Below are 21249 nucleotides of genomic sequence, written 5' to 3' on the forward strand. Positions count from 1 at the left end.
CTAGATGTGGATACATACTTGTCCTAGTGAGTGTGAAGAGCTGTCTGAGTTAAAATAAGGAGTTATCCTCAACTTGGCATGGTGGGTGTAGTCTGAGGGAAGGAGATGGTGTGTAAATTACAGCTGGAGGGAAAGAGATTCAAATTAAATTACAAAGTTGGCAGATGTCAGTCTTTCCCAAATTAATGTGGAATGCATAGATCAGTCAGGTTATTTGATGCACAAAAACAGAACAAGTCATAAATATTGCCACTCCATGTAGTCAGTTTCATGTCAAGATAAGAACCATTTTATTAAGATTTTAATGGGTTATTTTTCTTTGCATAAACATACAGCATCTTAGAACAGCTCTAAACTATTTAATCAGATTACTGCTGGGTTATATGTTGCTGTGACTGACAAACATGTTAGCTACAGAATAAAATCTACATTTTAAGGGGATCTAGTACAAATCTATTTTAATGACTATTTAGCAGATGCTATTTAAAAGATTGCAGTTGACTTCTGCTCTCTGCATGGACCTTAGATAACATCAAGCTCTTAAGCAGCTCAGTTAAGGTTCCTTGTTTTTAAAAATAAGGTCAGATCCTCAGTTAGTATAAAGCCATATAGCTCCACTGACAGTTTACCTGGCTGGCTTTTTTCAAAATGCCCATGAAATTAGAGTATTCTTGTAAGTCTCAGAATCACATGTATCAATGAGGACTGATTATAGCAGTGATAAAGTGGATTAATCACTTAGCTGCAGGAGCAACAATTTGTTGTAGCTTTGCATTATTTGAGGAAGCATCACTTTCCCCAAACCAGTTGGAGACTTGTCTATTTTGAGTATACTTTAGCCCATTAAAAGTTGTGGCTGAGCATTTGGCAACAAGACAGATAAGCTATTGGTATGGCTTTCCTAAAGGAATGAACCACATGCCCTTTACACTTTTATTATTGCTTTTCCAAGGTTTTCTCCCTTTAACAGTCCCATGAAAGCTGCTGGCATTTTTTCAAATCCTTCAGTAACATGTTCTTCACACTTAATTTTCCCCTGTGCAAAGAAAAAAAACAACAATTTTACTCAATTTTCTTCTACTGTGCAGGTGGTCTAAACTGTAGCTAGATTCCTTCAACTCATATCATTCCTAGCAGCTGATGTGAACTGTGGTAGTTCTGTTGAAGTCAATGGAGCTGAACCTGTTTACATCAGCTAAAGAGCTTACCCTTTGAGAGTAAAGGGTAATGTCTGTAGTGTAAGATTATTTGTTTTAGTGACCTCTCACTATTCAATCCTGCTCAGCAAAAGTGATTTAAACATGGTTGCTGCTTTTGGTGGCCCATCTACCACTGTTCCTCTGACTGATGCCAAATTCTCTATGGAACATCAGTTACTTTTGCAGAAGCTAACTGCACTAGGTCTAACAGAACTAAGTCTTCAGATGTGGAGCATTAGAACTCTCCAGAAACAAGATTTCTCTTCCTCCCCTAGTAAGTGCAGTAGTGCCAACCCAACTGATAAGCCCCACAACAACTGTTGGGTGCTTTGATGCTTAGTGCTGTCTTTAGGTTTCACATTTTCAAGCTTTTCTCTGCAACCAAACTGAGGTAATAAAAAAAATGCACAAGAATTGGCCATGCTTTAAGTGGAGGGGTAAGGAATAGAGCAAGTACTTTAAATATTTGGCAGGGGGCAAAAAAAGGCAGAGTTAAAAGGTAGTTGGACTAGTTTTGAAATGGGTCTTAAGAGATTTGCATTTAAATTTAGGGATATCCCAGGCCCCCTTCTCACTCGTCAGCTGACTGACCTTACAGTGGAGATGAGCTGAGTTTGGTACCTTGCCCCTTCAGTTTTGGCCAAGCATAGTTTTGTCTGCTGCATGCCCTATTCCTCTCTTCTGTATTGTGTTCAGCATGGTTTGACGCTGACACACACCACCCGCTAGAGGGACATGTTGGGTGTTGAAGAGCAGTGTATGAGAGCAGACTTGGCTCGTGTTAGCGTAGACAGTCTTTTGTAAAGAGGGAAGTAGCAGTATAAGTTCACATACTGTAGTCTGAGAAACTGCCACACCTCTTACCTCTACAACCCATCTTAACAATATCTTCAGGGCCTCCTCACGCCTGTCATTCCACCGTGAGACGATAAATCCTTCCATGTAAAGCTCCTTGAAGATCATTGGGATCTGAACATAAGGTCCTGTTGGAAATGGTAATAGACAAAACTGTGGTAATATTACTTTGTTTAAAACCAAACCAATGTGCAGTAAGGAGAAGCTGAGATGCTGATAAAGCCAAGCTAGTCAGCCCAAGGCTGCACTTCTTGACCAGATTGGGCCCTGCACAGTGGTGGTGCAGACCACCTCCCCCCCATACCCATAGCCCAGTGGGTAGAGCACTGACCCAGGAACCTGGAATGTTAGAAATGCCTAACCTGATTTTCACCTACAGTCAATACTGACTTCAATTGACTACCAATGCAAATCCTACCATAAAAGTAAAACCATCTAAAACCCTAGGGAAAGAACTTTTCCATCTAGATGATGGAACTGTGTAATCCGCTTTGCTACAGAAATAGCATGCATCAGGCTGTTTTACCATTGCTGTTTATGTTTACTTAAAAACATTTGTTAGGTAAATAACACCCTAAAGATAAAAAGTTGGAATCCTTGAAACAAACCAGCTCATCATTTTCTACTGCCCCCTAGTGGTGTGCAAGAGTGACACTCTGCAGTAAAGTCTCATTTAAATCACATATACCAACTGTCACCAGGTCTGTTATATGGTGCATTCTCTGGTTGTACTCTGCAAGGGATTCCTTTCTTGCTGCTATTGGCATTTTAGATGAGAGGTCCAGTCACTGCTTGTGCTGAAAATTAGTAATTTACACTTCTCGGACAATTTATTTCTATGGTTGTTGCCCATCACTACTCTTTCCCCTCCCTTCCTCTTGGTAGATGGACAACAGGGCAATGCGATTTAACTATCTGGAACTGTTTAATGTTAAATATCAAAGATCAGTTATAAATTGTTGAAGTGAGGGGTTCTCCCATTTGAGGGGCATCCTTGTTTACTCAGACGAAGCTTTGACTACAATGAGCCTTGCTGTTTGTCTGTGAAGCTTTACCATTCCGTGGTGGGAAAGGGCCATGAACTAAATGTTTATTTGCTTTTTAATTCTGGGAAAATACAGCTTTGTTTTTGAGGCACAGAATACAAGATGATTGTGATTAACTTTGTCCTAAAAATGCAGCATTGGGGATGCGTTTGCTCCACAAAATATATATTTTAATTTTGAGGGTTTGTTTCATAACATAAAAACAAGCAACATAAAAACCATTAAAAGAATTCAGAGAGGAAAGTTCTCTTTCTTCATTATTTTTTCCACCATAAAAAGTAACTAACTGACAAAAAGACTCATACCTTTCTGAGGCACTGTGTCATTGTATCCAGAGATGGCTCCGCACACAGCAATCCTCCCAAATTTCTTCATTTGATTCAGAACAATACTTGAAAACTCTCCACCCACCTAAGGTAGTCAGAACATAGATAAAGTTACAGATAAAACCCCTATTGATCATTGAGGGGCTGAACTTGTAAACACTTAAGCATGTAAATAACTTTTCTCATGTGAGTTACCCCATTGAGCAGTGCAGATATACTGAGGGGCTAGTCACTAGAGTCAAGTTACTCATAAGCTTAAGTGCTTGTAGGAGAGGGCCCTTATTTGGAAGTGTTTGACTCAGAAGCACGGCTCTGGGTCCATCTCTGCTATATGTTATGTGTCAGTCCCATAATATCAAGACTGAGGGTCAGGGTCGTCTTGGCACGCCGTTTCCTATTTAGATAGCCCCAGCTGTACACAGCATTTTAAAAACACATAAGAGGACATAGTGCCTGCCCTGAAATGTTCATCTAAATTAGACAAAGGACAGGGAAGAGATTGAGTTTGAGAGCAGCAAGATGAACACCTTGGATCTAATTTAATATCAACCTGGAAAGGTAAGTGAGGTTAAACAGATAGAGGCATGGTATGAGGAAGGAGGTGGATGGTTAGCAGGTGAAATCTAACCAGAAGTAGAGTTTTTTTAGGAAGGTGTATGTGTGTGTGGGGGGGGGAAGCAGCTGATCTAGGGAGAATGTGAAAAGGGGAGTGGACAAGATGAAGGCTTTGATGGAGGTATAAGGAGCTGGAAGAGTGCAGGCACAAAGGGGGCTTGGAAGACCATAAGTGCTAAGAGAGAGACTGGGCAGGATCTTGAAAATAGCACCAGAATACCAAGCAAGAATTTCTGCTGACAGTATTTATATTTACAGTATATCCCATTAGGAGGACTCCAGCACTGGAATGATCAGATCTTCCAAATGGCCTGCCTGATGCAGGAGTGCTAATTATTTAAATGGGTAGACAAACAGTAGTAAGCTATTGTTCCACAGCTTTCTCATAGGAGTCTGTGCGAGAAGTATTTTGTAACATCCTCTCCTCAGCTTGACAAAGCTTCACTGGCAACATGCTTTTTCCATTTGCTTGGCAAAATATTGAATATTTTTCCCTGTGTTTCTAAGTGGAGATTTTGTTGTTGTTGTTTTATTTGTGCACCAGCTGTGCTGATGTCAGCCCGCTTCTGGGAAAAGGTTGTAAATCCTGCTCCAGAGCCAAGCTATTCCCAAAGGGCATGCCTCAGCATTTTAGGAGAGTATTAACACTAAACAACTTCTGTGTTTCTTTCATCCTTACCACCCTCCCCACATATATGCTCTCAGCTATTGACTTTCATTAAAACACTGTCTATAGGAAGGCTACTTTTCCAAATGCTCACCCCAACATCTGCAGGGCACCGGAGACAGGGATTTAAAGGTGTGATGTGAGATCATGTCAGATGGGAGCCTAGGCTTTAACTTAACCAGTTTGGATCTACTAAAGAACAACTTGCCTTGACTAGAGCTTTTGAAGGTATTATTACATTGCGTGAAATCAGTCTAGCTCATGCAGTCTAACACCACATCTTTAAATCCTAGATGAGGCTGAACAGCTAGAATTGAAACATGGTTGATGTAGTCATGGTACTGATGGCTATTTTCCTGACCTGCCACCCAAGACAGTGTGTCAAGGGCTCTATCACACCTAGGTAGACAGGTCCTTTGCTGCTGAAAGTCAGTGGAGCACCATTGAATGGAATGCACCTACATCAATTTACATCAGCTGATCATCTAGCCCAGGGTGACTTTTGTAAGTGTCTTCCATGATGAAGCCACACCTTATGAATAAGGGTGTGTGCTTGTCAAGAAAACCTACGAAGATCAGAGGGTTTTTTTTAAATCTGTAATTACTGACATTTTGGGACTTTTCCATGTTGCTGGGGCAGGAGAGTGTGGGGGGGGGAGGCATTGTGATGGTAACTGTTGAACCATTTCCCCTGAAAACGTTGAGGGCTGCCAAATTGGGGCAGGAGGGAAGATTAAATAAGCAAGAACTCTCATCATCAAGGCCAATGGTTTGCCAGGGATTCCTTGACTGCTTTGATCTTTCTGGGGAAAAAGTTGGACCCGCCTGCTGGCTTAAGAATAGCGGTGTTGTGCTGCTGTTCCCACTGCCTTTGCAGAGGCTGAGGGGAGAAGTGGTGGTGAAGAGAGAGAGTCATGCTGGCCTTCCTGAGCCAGCTGGCAGTGGGGGAGTTGTTTTAAACTATTAGTTACATGTTTTTCGTTTTACACAGTTTCTACAGTAAAACAAGGGGTATTTTGATTATAATGAGCTTGCCCTATTAGTATTATTTTATATTCCAGTGCTGCAAATTAGATCATTGTGCCAGGTACCGTGCAGACATAGAGAGACAGTCCCTGCCCTCAAAAGCTTACAATCTAAAACAGAAAAGAGAGACAAAGAGCAGAATAAAAACAGTGCTATTATCCCCATTGTATAGATGGAGAACTGAGGCACGAAGAGATCAAGTAATTTGCCCATTGTCACACCTAGATCTGAACCTAGATCTACCAAGTCACATTCGAGTGTCTTAAATACATGACCATCCTTCCACTCTCAGAACCCCTCAGACCTGACACTGACAAGCCACCTTAGATTCATTTTACATATAACCAAAATACAACTTTCCTCTCCCTTTCCCCCAGGGAAAGCAAGAACAATTGGGCAAACCAGCTCCCTGTTTCATCGTTATTCCTCCTTTCCAATGCTCCTGAACTGGAACTTCAGAATTCCATGAAAACACAGGCCAGCAGTTTTCGCTAGCAAAAGAGGAATTTGAAAGGGAAAACTGAAAGAGAGCGTAAGCCCGGACATTCTCTCAGGGGGCTATTTCTCACAGGACTAGGCCACAACATTCCATGGGCACGTGCACAGCAGAAAGAAGTGAACATTTGCAACAAACTGCACTCTTGCCAACCCCAGTTTGAACTCACGTTATCAAAGTAGCAGTCGTAGCCATCGGGTGAGGCCTTCTTCAGTGCTTCTTCCAAGGATCCTACAGTCTTATAGTTAAAGGCTTCATCAAAGCCAATCTGTTTCAGATAAGCAACCTTTTTATCTGAGCCAGCGCAGCCAACCACTTTGCAACCCTGGAGGAAAAGAAAATGTGTCTTAACTCAGAGGTGGTTTCAGAATAAAATACAAGATGCAAATGAGATGCTACATGCCACCAGGCAGCAGAGCCTGCAACTCTCCCTTGCCTTTCCCTGCCCTGCACAGCTTTGGAATGCTGCAGGTTCCCCAGCTCCCACAGCCTTGAGTCGGCCTGTGAAAGCTGATCTCCCCTGCTTCTCTTTGCCCTGCACAGAAAGTAGTCAACAAGCGACATGAGACTTTGAACTCTACACTAAGGTATTTTATAGGTGTTCAGTTAGCCTCTGTCCTAGATTTTAGTGCTTTAGCTACGGGGACCCAAACAAGGAAGATACCAAATACAATTTCAAGAGTGTCATTTTCAAGGATCCATCACTGAAGGGGTTAAATATATGACGTATGATACAAACCACTTAACAGTCACATTTCAGACCATTTCTCTTTGTGTTATTGACAGAGACAGAAAAATGTTTCTAAAAGTGTGTGTACACTCCTCCCTTCCCTCCTCCCCCCACATTTTAATCTCCTGTAAGGCAGGGGTTCTCAACCTTTTTCTTTCGGAGGCCCCCCCACAAACATGCTATAAAAACTCCATGGCCCACCTGTGCCACAACTGTTTTTTGCATACAAAAGCTAGGGCCGTGTTATGGGTTAGCAAAGCAGGGCAATTGCTCAGAGCTCCACACCACAGGGGACCATGCAAAATTAAGTTGCTCAGGCTTTGGCTTCAGGGGGGTCCCAGGCTTCAGCCCTGCATCGTGGGGCTTTGGCTTTCTGCCCTGGGCCCCAGTGAGTCTAATACTGGCCCTCTTGGCGGCCCCCTATAACCTATTCACGGCCACCCCGGGGGCCCCAGCCCCTGGTTGAGAACTACTGCTGTAAGGTACATATATTGTATGGTGCTGACAGGTGAAGACTTACTTGTGGAGTAGTGGCAATATGTATGAGGAAAGCACGTGCTGTATCACTGACTAAGGAGAGTGCTGGTTGCAAGGTTTGCACCAGCTGAATGATAAATGCAGGCAGGAATTGGTCATGGCATATTTTATTTATTCCCTGGGGGCAATACTATGTTTCTCATCTGGCTGTTCACTACCACACTGCTAGATACGCATAGCTAACTGCATCTGTGATCCTGGTTCTTGCAGTAAGCCTGTGTGCTTTAGCGGATTATGGGGACACTATTGACAGGGAGAACAGATCAGTGACATATACACATTGCAAACTGTTACCTATGCTCCTGGGGTCAATAGCTTGATGCTCTTTCCAGGCCTAGCCCTAGTCACATGGAGGCAATGGGGCTTCTCAACTGAGTGAGACTTCACAGGGTGGGGCTAGCAGTCCCCAGGAGCAATAGTAATTGGAAACAACTGCATCATTTTAATTTAATTCTCCTACTAAAAGTGCCTTGCCAGAGTTGTTTTTTTTTTATTATTATTATTATTATTATAGTTAAACAACTGATCTTGGAGCAAGTCCCATCTAAGAGATGCTTTGTCCCCCTTCCTCCTACGCACTCAAATCCCTCCACTCCTCTCCTTAGCTTGACAGTCTATGGTGTTCATATGATCAATTCAAGCCACTCACTCCAATTTTAGCAATCTGCCCCACCACTGAACCCACAGCTCCAGCTGCTGCAGTAACCAGCACGGTGTCTCCTGCTCTAATCTTGCAGATCTCAAATAGGCCGAAGTATGCAGTGAGGCTGAAAGAGAAAGGAAATGTTCAGTGGAGACATTACAAACACAAAGTCGGGTCATGCTTCATGTAGCTGTCCAGGGGAGGGGATATCTCATCCCACTAGAGATTCTATATGAAGTGCTCGGAATTATTTATAAGGTGTACAAAATCCATTCAAACTATTTGAATGTGGAAAGCTACACATCTTGCCCATTTTTAAAATAAATGTTAAGAAGCTTCTGTTCTGCCCAGATCACAAATAGCAAGTTGCAAGCTTTCCATGTGGCTTGTCCTACAAATATAGAGGTAAGAAAAGAAGCAAGTTAGGAGGAACTAGGCAAGAGAAAGCATGAGTGGAATGGAATTTCTTCTGTATTTAGGGCAGGGTTACCATGAACAGTAGCTCTGTTCAACAGGTATTGATGTGCTTTTGATGCTGCTATATGACTGTAGAATTTTACAGCTGCATGTTTCCATCTTTGTGCAAACTCTGGAAATACAGAGAAATCAGCAGAGCAAGATCAGTATTTTATGAGCCCTAGCTAGTTACCACTGAAATCAAAAGGAGTCCTTCCATCAACTCTAATGTCTGTTGGACTGGGCCTTTGGTCTGCTTTTTAATTCCAGCACAATACTCTGTCCCCATCCCATATGGCCAAGAAGCAACTGTGCGGTCTCCAAGTAGGGGGAAAAGAGGCTCCAAATGGAGACATAGAGCTATAAGCCTCGCACACACAGGATGGGTCAAAATTCAGTCCCTCTTCAGTGGCAAGAGCCTCTCAGAGCATGCACTGATTAGGCTCAAGTGTGGCGTGGTAGAGCCTGCACACAGATGGCTGGAAATCTCAATGCAGCGAAGTTTGGTTAGTCTTTATATAGCCTGTGCTATGACTTACCCTGGCATGCCAATTGTCCCAAGAGCCAAAGATCTGGGGATCTTTTCTGGCCAAGGAGGAAGCAGCCGTAGATCTTTCCCATCAGAGATGAAGTGAGTTGTCCAGCCTGAATTAGCCACAACATAGGTCCCTACTGGGTAGGTGGGATTCTTGCTTTCCACAACTCTGAGAAGACAAACGAAAGCCACACTTTACAAACAGCTCCTTCTCCCTAGCTTTGCTAAATATTTACATAGGGCTTGGGGCTGTGTGAGAATTAGGAGGAAATGCTCCCTTTAGGCAGGTGAACACAAAAAACTAGCTACACTGCACATTTCCTGCACCTTTTTCTGAAACAGCTGGTACATGGCCATAGGAATTACCATACTGGATCAGACTTATGCTCCTAATATGTTAGGGAGGATCCCAAGCCAAAACCCTGACTGAAACACCAGTTCGGTTTGAATCCTGAGTTGATCCCTGCAGCTTGACCAGAAGGAGAGAGGAAGTTTGGGGAAATGGTATCTCACAGGGGCAGAGCAGAAGAGGCAGTTCCCTATTCAGTAAACCAGGTCCCTTTTCAAAGGCTGAAGACATTTCACCTCCTAAAGGCTGCTCCTCTTGTAGGACAGGAAGGGCTCTTTAAGAACAGCTTGAAAACTGTATCGGTTTGGGACTCTAATAATGAAGATAGTCGAACAAAAATAACAAAATTCAGCAGAAGGTGCACACGATCCTTTGGCACCAGACGCAGCGAATTCCTCAGCTCATTTCAAGTGAAGTGTTACAACTATTGATGGTACCCGACCTCTCGCTCAGAGGATTAGGGCTTAAATTTCCTCCCAACCTCTGGTTTCCCACACAGGACCACAAAGAAGTCTGATGATGATGGAGACTCTATAGTATTCCTTGGCAATGGTGAGGTCGCCATACGCCTTATCAGCAAAAGGAGTAAGGTGACTGAAGAGTAGTCTCAGCTGGAATTGCTGACTGTACCGTTCCTGGGTGAGCAGTTATTATACAGCACATTACGTCCTGCATACAAGATGACACCTCAGGATATGACCACTTGTGCAATGTTAGCCTTTCCTGCCCTGTCTTGTAAGAACTCCCTTCAATGGCATTGCTCATGTGAGTAACACAAGTAAGGGTAGTCTCAAGGCCTCCGAACAAGCTCTAAGTAGTACTAGAAGGCAGGTTTCATAGGATGCACTTGCTTTCTGACGGGTTACAGACTGATAAAGAAAGTAGTTGCCAAGAAATATGGGACCACACAAAGAAGTATTGACTAAAAGATGTAGCCAGTTGTGGTTCGTAATGAAAAATGTTTGAGACACCAAATAACCAAACTTAGACAAATTTACTGTCTAAAGACAAAACAGCACAATACAAAAAGGAGACATATGTACCCTCCTTCCCAGAAGCAATTCTGATCTCACAGCATGTTCTCCTTACACAGAAGGTGTGCCTCAATGATACACCCCCAAAACCACTCATATTTATATCATGGCTGATTACAAGTTAAAAAGCACCTTATACATCATCTAAGATCTAACCCACCAGTTCCTTAACTTATTTTTCTGAACCTTTCCTTCTCTCTCTTTTGGATAGCACATTCCAAACAAGTTGGAAATAGAGGTACATCCCAACCTCTGCTAGGACAAACCATTTATGTATCTTGTCTTTGACAGCTTTTCTAATGCCAATTTGCTGACTTCAGAGTCACAGTGTTGTGAGATACTTGGTGAACAGACATGGGTGAACAGAATCGTGGGGAGACCATAAGGCATACAGTTAACATATGTATTATATAACTTTATGTATATAATGTATGGTATATTAGTATCGTGCACATAATACCTATTAATGTGCTGCATTGGCTAACAGAAAGTAATATAAGCTGCATGCAACCATCTCTTATAAGTGACATTGTACCTTCTCTAGTGCTTTGAGTCTCCTGTATGGAAAGATGATAGTGAGTTAGGAAAAAAGACATCAAGCAACTAATGAAGACCTTACCTAGCAACTTGGCTGCCTATCATTATGTCTCCCTCTTTCATGTATCTCCTACTATAAGGTCTGAAACACACAAAATGGAGATAGAGCCTTAATTAAGTGCAAAATAGTCACTACAGATTATTGTCCATTTTCTGATTAAGACACAGTGCACGGAGGTTCTCACTGCTGACTATGCCAGATATCTGCAGAGAGACAGAGAGAGAGTTACATTCTCATGTTAACAAAAATAAAATATTGTTCCTAGCCAACCGCTCATGAGTGGAGATGCCCCTTGATCAACTACCGTGCTGGGATAACTTATTACAAAATGCTAATCCCCTGCCATTACGAGGTTACAGTTACAATTAGAGAACACAGCTAGTACCTTCACGATAAGGCACGGGTCAGGGACTCAGAAGAACTGGGTTTAATTCCTGGCTCTACCATAAACTTCCTTTGTGACTTTAATCTCTCTGTGCCTCAGTTCCCCATCTATAAAATGGAGATAATAACACTTCCATTCTCATGCCCCTTCTCTATGTATTTAGACTAAACTCTTCAGGGCAGGGAGTGTCTCTTGCTGAGTGTAGACACAGCACCTAGCGGAGTGGAGCCTTGAGCTCAGTTGAAGCCACTAGGTTCTGTTGGAATATAAATAGTAATAATAATAATTAGGACTTGCCGCATAGATGAACAGAACTGCATTTCACCCGAATTCCCAAACGGTCCATTAAAATCCAGTAAAGCCCAGTGAAATTCTATGGCTGTAGTATAGTTATTGCACAGTTCAGTCCGGTCTACTCTGCATGACTGAGCTGCGCTTTAGCCTTATGCTGTGGAAGTGGGGAGGATACTGTGCTGTAATAACCAGGTCCACCAATGTGGTCGTTGCTACAGCGTAGACGTTGGTGAAGACATAGGTGGGGCTCTGGTGTTTCTATAGGGCAGGTAGCCCCTGAGAGGACCATGGAAAGCCAGATGCTCTGAATAAGCACTGCTTTTAGGATTCAAAGTAGCAATTCAAAGTAGTAAACTAATCTAAAAAGGAAGAAAGAAAAGCGTACCTCATGTAAGGATCAACACTGAGAAACACAGATTCAAACAGCACATCTGCAATAAAAAGGATTAGCGGTTACATTAGGACCTACAGTAAGTAAATATCAAATGTTACAAGACAGTGCACTGACCTATGGCAGAGTGCTCTGGATTCCCTTCAGAGCTGCTAAGCGAAAGTGACAGAGATCAAATCAAGTTTCTAGGCTTTGTCTAAGGGTATGTCTACACTATGAGAGTAGTTCGATTTTACTTAAATCGAATATGTGGAATCGATATTACAAAGTCGAACGTGTGTGTCCACACTAAGGACAGTAATTCGACTTTGTGAGTCCACACTAACGGGGCAAGCGTCGACATTGGAAGCGGTGCACTGTGGGCAGCTATCCCACAGTTCCCGCAGTCCCCGCTGCCCATTGGAATTCTGGGTCGAGCCCCCAATGCCTTCTGGGGAAAAAAATGTGTCGAGGGTGGTTTTGGGTAACTGTCGTCATCCAACAGTCACTCCCGCCCTCCCTCCCTGAAAGTGCCGGCGGGAAATCAGTTCGCGCACTTTTCTGGTCAGTGACAGCGCGGACGCTACAGCACTGCGAGCATGGATCCCGCTGCGACCATCGCTGCAGTTATGGCCGTTGTCAACACCTCGCACCTTATCGTCCACCTTTCCCAGAGGCAGATGCTGAGAAATCGGGCGAGGAGGCTACGGCAGCGCGGTGAGGACCTGAAGTCTGAGAGTGGCACAGACCTGTCACAAAGCACGGGACCCCGCGCCGAGGACATCATGGTGGCAATGGGTCATGTTGATGTTGTGGAACGGCGATTCTGGGCCCAGGAAACAAGCACGGACTGGTGGGACCGCATAGTGCTGCAGGTCTGGGATGAATCACAGTGGCTGCGAAACTTTCGCATGCGGAAGGGAACTTTCCTTGAACTTTGTGAGTTGCTGTCCCCTGCCCTGAAGCGCAAGGACACCCGGATGCGAGCAGCCCTGACTGTCCAGAAGCGAGTGGCCATAGCCCTCTGGAAGCTTGCAACGCCGGACAGCTACCGGTCAGTCGCGAACCACTTTGGCGTGGGCAAATCTACCGTGGGGGTTGTTGTGATGCAAGTAGCCAACGCAATCGTTGAGCTACTGCTCTCAAAGGTAGTGACCCTGGGAAATGTGGAGGTCATCATAGATGGCTTCGCCGCGATGGGATTCCCAAACTGCGGTGGGGCTATAGATGGAACTCACATCCCTATCCTGGGACCGGACTACCAGGCCAGCCAGTACATTAACCGAAAGGGCTACTTTTCAATGATGCTGCAAGCACTGGTGGACCATAGGGGACGTTTTACAAACATCAATGTCGGATGGCCGGGCAAGGTTCATGACGCTCGTGTTTTCAGGAACTCTGGTCTGTTTAGACGGCTGCAGGAAGGTATTTACTTCCCGGACCACAAAATAACTCTTGGGGATATGGAGATGCCTATAGTCATCCTCGGGGACCCAGCCTACCCGCTAATGCCCTGGCTCATGAAGCCCTATACAGGCGCCCTGGACAGTGAAAAAGAACTCTTTAACTACCGGCTGAGCAAGTGCAGAATGGTGGTGGAGTGTGCTTTTGGACGTCTCAAGGGGAGATGGAGAAGCTTACTGACTCGCTCTGATCTCAGCGAAACCAATATCCCCATTGTTATTGCAGCTTGCTGTGTGCTCCACAATCTGTGTGAGAGCAAGGGGGAGACCTTTATGGCGGGGTGGGAGGTTGAGGCAAATAGCCTGGCTGCTGATTACGCCCAGCCAGACAGCCGGGCGATTAGAAGAGCCCAGCGGGATGCGCTGTGCATCCGGGAGGCTTTGAAAGCTAGGTTCCTGAGTGAGCAGGGTAACCTGTGACTATTAAGTTTGTTTACAGAGAAGCTGAACCTGCCCCCGTTTCTTTACCCAGTAAATGTTCACTATCCTCTCCAGTTACATACCCCGTTCCCCCCGTTCCCCCCCTTCCAACACACGTTTAAAAATAAAATCACTTGAAATTTGTTAATGAACACCGTTTTCTTTATTACTGTTTTCGCGGGAAAGTGTTGAACCTGGGACGCAGACTGTGGTGGGGAGCGGGTGTAATGTAGTGATGCAAAGGACGCTTCTAAACTCCAGGAATGACAGGCTCCGCACTGGTGGACTGGTTGTTTCAACGGAGCCTGCCACCCCTTCTGTTCGGGACTCTGTGTGTGGGGGCTATGTGACTTTGTGGCAGGGGGAGGACGGTTACAGATCCCCTGCTGCGTGGCTCTGTGATCCAGGATAAGGACTGCTGCATAAGATCTCTAACCGCCCTCCCCCGCCACAAAGTCACATAGCCCCCCCCACACACACAGAACATGAAAACCACCTCCCAGACTGAGCAGGGTAACTAGTGAATGCAATGTGTGTGTGCCCTGCTGCTGAACCTGCCCCCGCGTCTGTACCCTGGTAAAGGTGACTGTCCTGTCCAATTACCAACCCCCTTCCCCCCCTTCAAACAGACTCTCCTGTAAAAGAACATGATGGAAACAGTAATTAACAGAAACGTATTTTTTATTAGCAACTACACATGAAACTGGGGGATGAAACTGGGACGGGGGCTTGGGTGAGGCGGGAAGGAAAGGACTTATCAAATTTTTGGGAATGAGAGCCTTCTGGTACTTGAGCAGTCTGCAGGGGTGGAGTGAGAGTTTTCACGGACTCTGCCGCCCCTCCTTCTTGGGATTTTGGGTGAGGGGGGTATGGGACTTTGTGGCGGGGGAGGGCGGTTAGAGATAGACTGCAGCGGGGCTCTGTCCTCCTGCCTCCGGTCCTGCAGAACATCCACAAGGCGCCGGAGCGTGTCCGTTTGCTCCCTCATTAGTCCAAGCAGCGTTTGAGTCGCCTGCTGGTCTTCCTGCCGCCACCTCTCCTCCCGTTCCATGTGTGATCGGTGCATTTGGGACAAGTTCTCCCTCCACTGGGTCTGCTGGGCTGCCTGGGCTCGGGAGCAGCCCATAAGTTCCGAGAACATGTCCCCCCGTGTCCTCTTCTTCCTACGCCTAATCTGCGCTAGTCTCTGGGAGTGTGATGCCAGGGTAGTTCGGGAGACAGTCGCAGCTGTGGGATGGGAAAAAGGGAGTGAATTCCTCAGAAAGATAAATTTTTGGTTGAACAAAGAACATAGTCTTTCTCTGTGAACAAGACCATGCACAGCACCTATCACATGCGCACTCAGGACAAGGTCGAATTTTCGGCCTTCGCATTCAGTGCCTGGGGTCTTGCAGTGCAGATCAGACAAGCGGGACAGGACAGCGGAATTTGGGTAACAGGCTGACATGGTAAGCCGTAGACTTGTGGCTGCTTAAAACTTTAATAATAGCACTGGCCTCCTTTCACGTTCAAAGCAATGCCAGTCCCTGCTGCCAGCAATCCGGCAAGCATGAACTCTGCCCCTGTCCCACCCCCTCGCGGCTGTCCCAGGGAAAGATCCCTGTATGCTGCCCCTCTGCCGCCTCCACTGCGTGGCTGTAAACCGCCGGTTACAGTTCTGTAAAGGAACAGGCAATCACTCCCAATACTAACATTCCCCTACCTAATTCAAAGCAGGTCACCATGAGCGACATCACTCTGATGAGGATTTCAGAGACCGAGAAAGAAAGGATGCTTTGGGAAAGCCTGCAAAGACCAGGGCCGTATGCCGCCATGCTATGCAAGGCAATGATACCCGAGTACTTGATTGTCTCCTGGCGCGGAAACGTTTCCTACCACGGAGGACCCAATAAGGCCGCTCTCCCCAGGAACCTGATGCAAAGGCTTTCCAATTACCTCCAGGAGAGCTTCGTGGAGATGTCCCAGGAGGATTTCTGCTCTATCCCCGGACATATAGACTGGATTTTACTGTAGCTGCACTGGCAGGGACTAAACAGTAGAGCGCCTAGGGCAAAACAATCATGCTAAACTGGACATTGTTAGATTTTTTTTCAGTAGTTGCACTGCCAAGGACTGAAACGTTAAGCGCCTAGGGCAAACTAATCATGAAAAAGCCATTGTTAATATTGTTAATATTCCTGTTCTGTTAAAAATAAATGTTTACATGTTTAAAACACTTACTGACTGATCCTTCCCCTGATTCTGTGTCCGGGTTAACGCCTGGGGACGGTTGGTAGGGGATCTCTGTAAGGGTGATGAAGAGATCCTGGCTGTCGGGGAAATCAGCGTTGTAAGCGCTGTCGACTGCCTCGTCCTCCTCATCTCCTTCCTCATCTTCCCCGTCCGCTAACATGTCCGAGGAACCGGCCGTCGACAATATCCCATCCTCAGAGTCCACGGTCAGTGGTGGGGTAGTGGTGGCGGCCGCACCTAGGATGGAATGCAGTGCCTCGTAGAAACGGGATGTCTGGGGCTGGGATCCGGAGCGTCCGTTTGCCTCTTTGGTCTTCTGGTAGCCTTGTCTCAGCTCCTTGATTTTCACGCGGCACTGCGTTGCATCCCGGCTGTATCCTCTCTCTGCCATGGCTTTAGAGATCTTCTCGTAGATCTTTGCATTCCGTCTTTTCGATCGCAGCTCAGAAAGCACGGACTCATCGCCCCACACAGCGATCAGATCCAAGACTTCCCGATCAGTCCATGCTGGGGCCCTCTTTCTATTCTGAGATTGCATGGCCATCTCTCCTGGAGAGCTTTGCATCGTTGCCAGTGCTGCTGAGCTCGCCACGATGTCCAAACAGGAAATGAGATTCAAACTGGCCAGACAGGAAAAGGAATTCAAATTTTCCCGGGGCTTTTCCTGTGTGGCTGGTCAGAGCATCCGAGCTCGGACTGCTGTCCAGAGCATCGACAGAGTGGTGCACTGTGGGATAGCTCCCGGAGCTATTACCGTCGATTTCCATCCACACCTAGCCTAATTCGACATGGCCATGTCGAATTTAGCGCTACTCCCCTCGTTGGGGAGGAGTACAGAAGTCGAATTTAAGAGACCTCTATGTCGAACTAAATAGCTTCGTGGTGTGGACGGGTGCAGAGTTAATTCGATGTAACGGTGCTAAATTCGACATAAACTCCTAGTGTAGACCAGGCCTAAGTTACTGCTACACTGTTAGCAGAGAAGGCAAACAGACATAGCTTTCTGTTTTGTTTTTGAGACCATGGTGGAAGGAAGGTTTCTGGGACACACAGCCTGTCTTCCTTTCCTGTGCCCCAGGGATGGGCAACTAGGGGCCCGGAGGCCGCATACAGCCAGATAGAGCATTTTATTTGGCCCACCATGGGTGTAGCCACAGGTGGGCCCGAGTGGACCATCGCCCACCCAATTAGACTCCAGGCCCATCCAAATCAGAGCCTGAGAGGAGGTGGCTCTGCCTGCACCCAGAGGGAGGGAAGCAGCAAGAGGCTCTGCCAGCCCCGAACAGAGGATGCTGAAAGAGGGAGAGAGGCGGCTCTTCCCACCACCCGGAGTAAGGGCAGGAGGAGGAGGCAGCACCTCGATCACAGCGGGATCCCTCCAGGATGGCCCTGGTGGACAGCGCCTGGGGTTACCAAGCAAGGGCTGTGCATCCCGGGTGGCAGGGACTGGGGCAGGGGTGGTGTCCGGGGACATGGGCTTGTCCACTTTCCTGGAGATCGCGGAGCTGAACATTGGCGGGCAGGTGTCTCTGCTGGTGTGCTCTTCTGCACACTGAAAAAAGGTCAGTCAGTGAAGGATGTATGTTTAACCTGGGGCTTTGGGGTGGGGGGTTGTAGTTAAAGGTTGTTCTGTAAGGGGCTGTTATATTTAAGAACACTTCTTTTACATGGTTAATACACAGATAATTGTATGCTAACATGCTGTACTGTAGCAAACATTTCTAAGTTATGCAATACATCGTCTCTAACAACAACAACAAAAAGTATGGCCTGCCAAAGGGTTTCAGTGGATTCTGCGGCCCTCTACCATCTTAGCATTGCCCATCCCCGCTATATCTCGTTCCTTTGTAAGAAGCTCAAAAGTCCAGGCACCCACACAGAGAACTGTTACCTTTTAAGACCCATGCATAAAACCCTTTATTACCATTATTCAACCAACAGAGGGTGCTGACAGACCACATTCACCCACCCGTAGGCCCCAAGGCAGATTACTTTGGACATTAATACCCCATTTACTTTTTCTCCCTTAAATTTCAAAGGGGGGATGTTGTTTGGTAATTCTGGACCACTTTGGTTTGGTTTGTTTAACATAAGTGGTTTACAAGAACAAATGGTATTAGAAAAGTTATCATTTAAAAGCAATAAATACCGGGGCGTGGGGTGAGAGATTGGGGTTGGAGGTGTCTGTGTTAACAAACTCTTGCTGTCACTGATTACAACCCAGCCATTAGAGAACTGTGCAAGTACATGAGAGCCAGAAAGTTAAACGGATTAGTCTCTTTGCATTCAAAGCCATTTAAGTAGCAGGGAGGGAAAGCTGCTTTTTAAAAATAACATTACAGGCGAGTCTCATCTTACGTGGGGGTTCCGTTCCGCGGTTAGCGTGTAAAGCGAAAACCACGTATAGTCAAAATTACATTGAGTTGAATGGCGGGCGGAATCGCCCGCACTACAGGTACAGTATTAAAATTGTTATTTTTCTCTTTTTTGTTGTTGTTGGTTTTTTTTTGCCGACCGCGTAAAGCTGAAATTGCGCATGTTAAATGCGTGTAAGATGCGACAGACCTGTACTTTAACCTAAAGGTATCCCCATCTCCACTTTAAGGATTTAAAGGGAAGGGAAATAACAAATAAGTTTTCTTAAATACGTGCTGGAATGGAATTGTATTTTTTAAGAGTCCCTGCAAACTGGCTTCTTCCTTTTTAATGGATGTACATTTCAAACCTGCCATCTGCAACCATATCCAGATGTTTTAACATCATCTCTATGACTCTTAATCATGTAACAGATATATTAGGTAATGCTGCATCATACCTTAATGCTCAGATGTGTGGCTAGTGCCAAAGGCAAGGAAACACTTGTTGCAACTATTTATATATTCAGATTGTAAAAAAAACAATGCACAATCCCAGGCACATGCAGGTCCGTTCTATGTTGTCTCTCTGGGCAGGCAGTGTATTAAAAAGCCTCGGATTTTTGTAAATTCCCCTGGAATGACTGCTGGACATGGCCAGGTAGTATGGAATGGAGAGGGGTGAAATAGTAAGCGTGACACGCATGGATGTCCATTTCTCTCCGGACAGTGTTGGGAGCATTGCTTTAAAAACGCAGAAATTCAGGAATATGACCTAGTCAATCGGGGGGGAATTTTCTAATTTTGCCAACTCTGCTAAGTTATGCATTATGGGTACAGTAAGCAGACTGTTTCCATAGAGCCTTACAAATAGATTGGCTAGACAGCCATAGCTCCCTCTCTCTGGGCTCAAAGCCCTTTCTGCTATTGTAACCCCTTTAGGGTGTGTCTACACTGCAATTAGACACCTGCAGCTGGCCAGGGCCAGCTGACTCAGGCTCCCAGGGCTTGGGCTAAATGGCTGTTTAACTGCGGTGCCGACTTACGGGATCAGGCGGAAGCCTGGGCTTTAGGACCTTGTGAGGTTGGAAGACCCAGAGCTTGCCAGCCCAAACATCTACACCGCAATTATACAGCCCCTTAGAGCCTGGCACAGGCCAGCCGCGGGCGTGTAATTACAGTGTAGACATACTCCTAGGGTTTAGAGAGCATGGCCCATGAGGCAGAGGAAGCACTGGTTGTTCCAGAGGAGAGCTGGAAAGAGGGAGAGTGACGGAGGTGAGGATGTCTCTGTAGCTCCAGCTCTCGTGAGAGGAACAAACCGGAGCTGGCCCAGTAGCGAGCAGTGGTCGGCAACAGGGCGGCTAACAGGGGAGTTTAAGTGGGAGTGAGTCTCATTGGAGGAGAAGGCATCTGTACTTGTGTCTGTCTTTGTAGTGCTTGTATGTGTAGAGGCCTGTAGGGGCAGTGTGCTGAGCCCCGAGCCCTGATTAGGGGGCGGAGCTTGGCTGATTAGGGGACCTATAAAAGAGGCCTCCCAGCCAAGCAGCGAGCAGCTAGCAGCGAGCAGCGGTCGGCAACAGGGCGGCTAACAGGGGAGTTTAAGTGGGAGTGAGTCTCATTGGAGGACAAGGTATCTGTACTTGCGTCTGTCTTTGTAGTGCTTGTATGTGTAGAGGCCTGTAGGGGCAGTGTGCTGAGCCCCGAGCCCTGATTAGGGGGGCGGAGCTTGGCTGATTAGGGGACCTATAAAAGAGGCCTCCCAGCCAAGCAGCGAGCAGCTAGCAGCGAGCAGCGGTCGGCAAACAGGGCGGCTAACAGGGGAGTTTAAGTGGGAGTGAGTCTCATTGGAGGACAAGGTATCTGTACTTGCGTCTGTCTTTGTAGTGCTTGTATGTGTAGAGGCCTGTAGGGGCAGTGTGCTGAGCCCCGAGCCCTGATTAGGGGGCGGAGCTTGGCTGATTAGGGGACCTATAAAAGAGGCCTCCCAGCCAAGCAGCGAGCAGCGGTCGGCAACAGGGGAGTTTAAGTGGGAGTTTACAGGGGGAGGTGGAAGGGGAGGCAGGAGGGCACGGTGGTCGGTGTGCTTTGTTCCCTCAGAGGCTGCAGGCAGAGACCATGGCAGCCATGAGCCAGGCAGCAGGGGACACAATGCAAATGAAAGCATGTAGCAGCTGCGGTATGTATATAGTCCTAGCAGGTGCACCTGATCAGAGGTATGTCTGTATGAAATGCCGCCTACTCGCCCTGTTAGAGGAAAAGGTTCGGGGGTTGGAGATGCAGGTGGGGACCCTGGTAGAGTTTAGAAGGGGGTTTGAGCAGCTAATGGAGCAAAGGCAAGGGGTGACCGAAGGGGAATGCTCGGGGGTGCAGGTGGAAGCGGGGGCTATGGTCTGTGAGGGGGGAATGTCGGGGGGAGAACAAGAGCAGTGGAAGCATGTGACCGTGAGAAGCAGGCCAAGGAAAAGGAGGGCTAGTGAGGGGGAAATAGAACTCAGGAACAGGTTTGAGTGTTTGGCTAACGAGGAGGGGACGCAGCAGGAGGTAACTGATGGTGGGAGGCAGAGGAAGAAAAGAAGGGCAGCTAGTCCAATAGACAGGGGGGAGGAGTTGATGGAG

General features: G+C 46.5%; 1 protein-coding gene across 1 annotated transcript in view; it reads right to left on the reverse strand.

The window, feature by feature from the left end:
• Positions 1-272: 272 nt before the first annotated feature.
• Positions 273-21249, reverse strand: part of PTGR1 (prostaglandin reductase 1) — a 41693-nt gene continuing 20716 nt past the window's right edge. Inside the window, exons 3-10 of the mRNA XM_065406382.1 lie at positions 12177-12222; positions 11134-11193; positions 9136-9300; positions 8147-8264; positions 6400-6555; positions 3406-3511; positions 2064-2182; positions 273-1036 (exon numbers count right to left, since the gene is read on the reverse strand). Coding sequence (XP_065262454.1) covers positions 926-1036; positions 2064-2182; positions 3406-3511; positions 6400-6555; positions 8147-8264; positions 9136-9300; positions 11134-11193; positions 12177-12222 — 881 coding nt within the window. The 3' untranslated portion in view covers positions 273-925. The remainder of the gene's footprint in view (positions 1037-2063; positions 2183-3405; positions 3512-6399; positions 6556-8146; positions 8265-9135; positions 9301-11133; positions 11194-12176; positions 12223-21249) is intronic.

The sequence above is a fragment of the Emys orbicularis genome, chromosome 6 (genome assembly GCF_028017835.1).
Source record: "Emys orbicularis isolate rEmyOrb1 chromosome 6, rEmyOrb1.hap1, whole genome shotgun sequence".
NCBI lineage: Eukaryota > Metazoa > Chordata > Testudines > Emydidae > Emys > Emys orbicularis.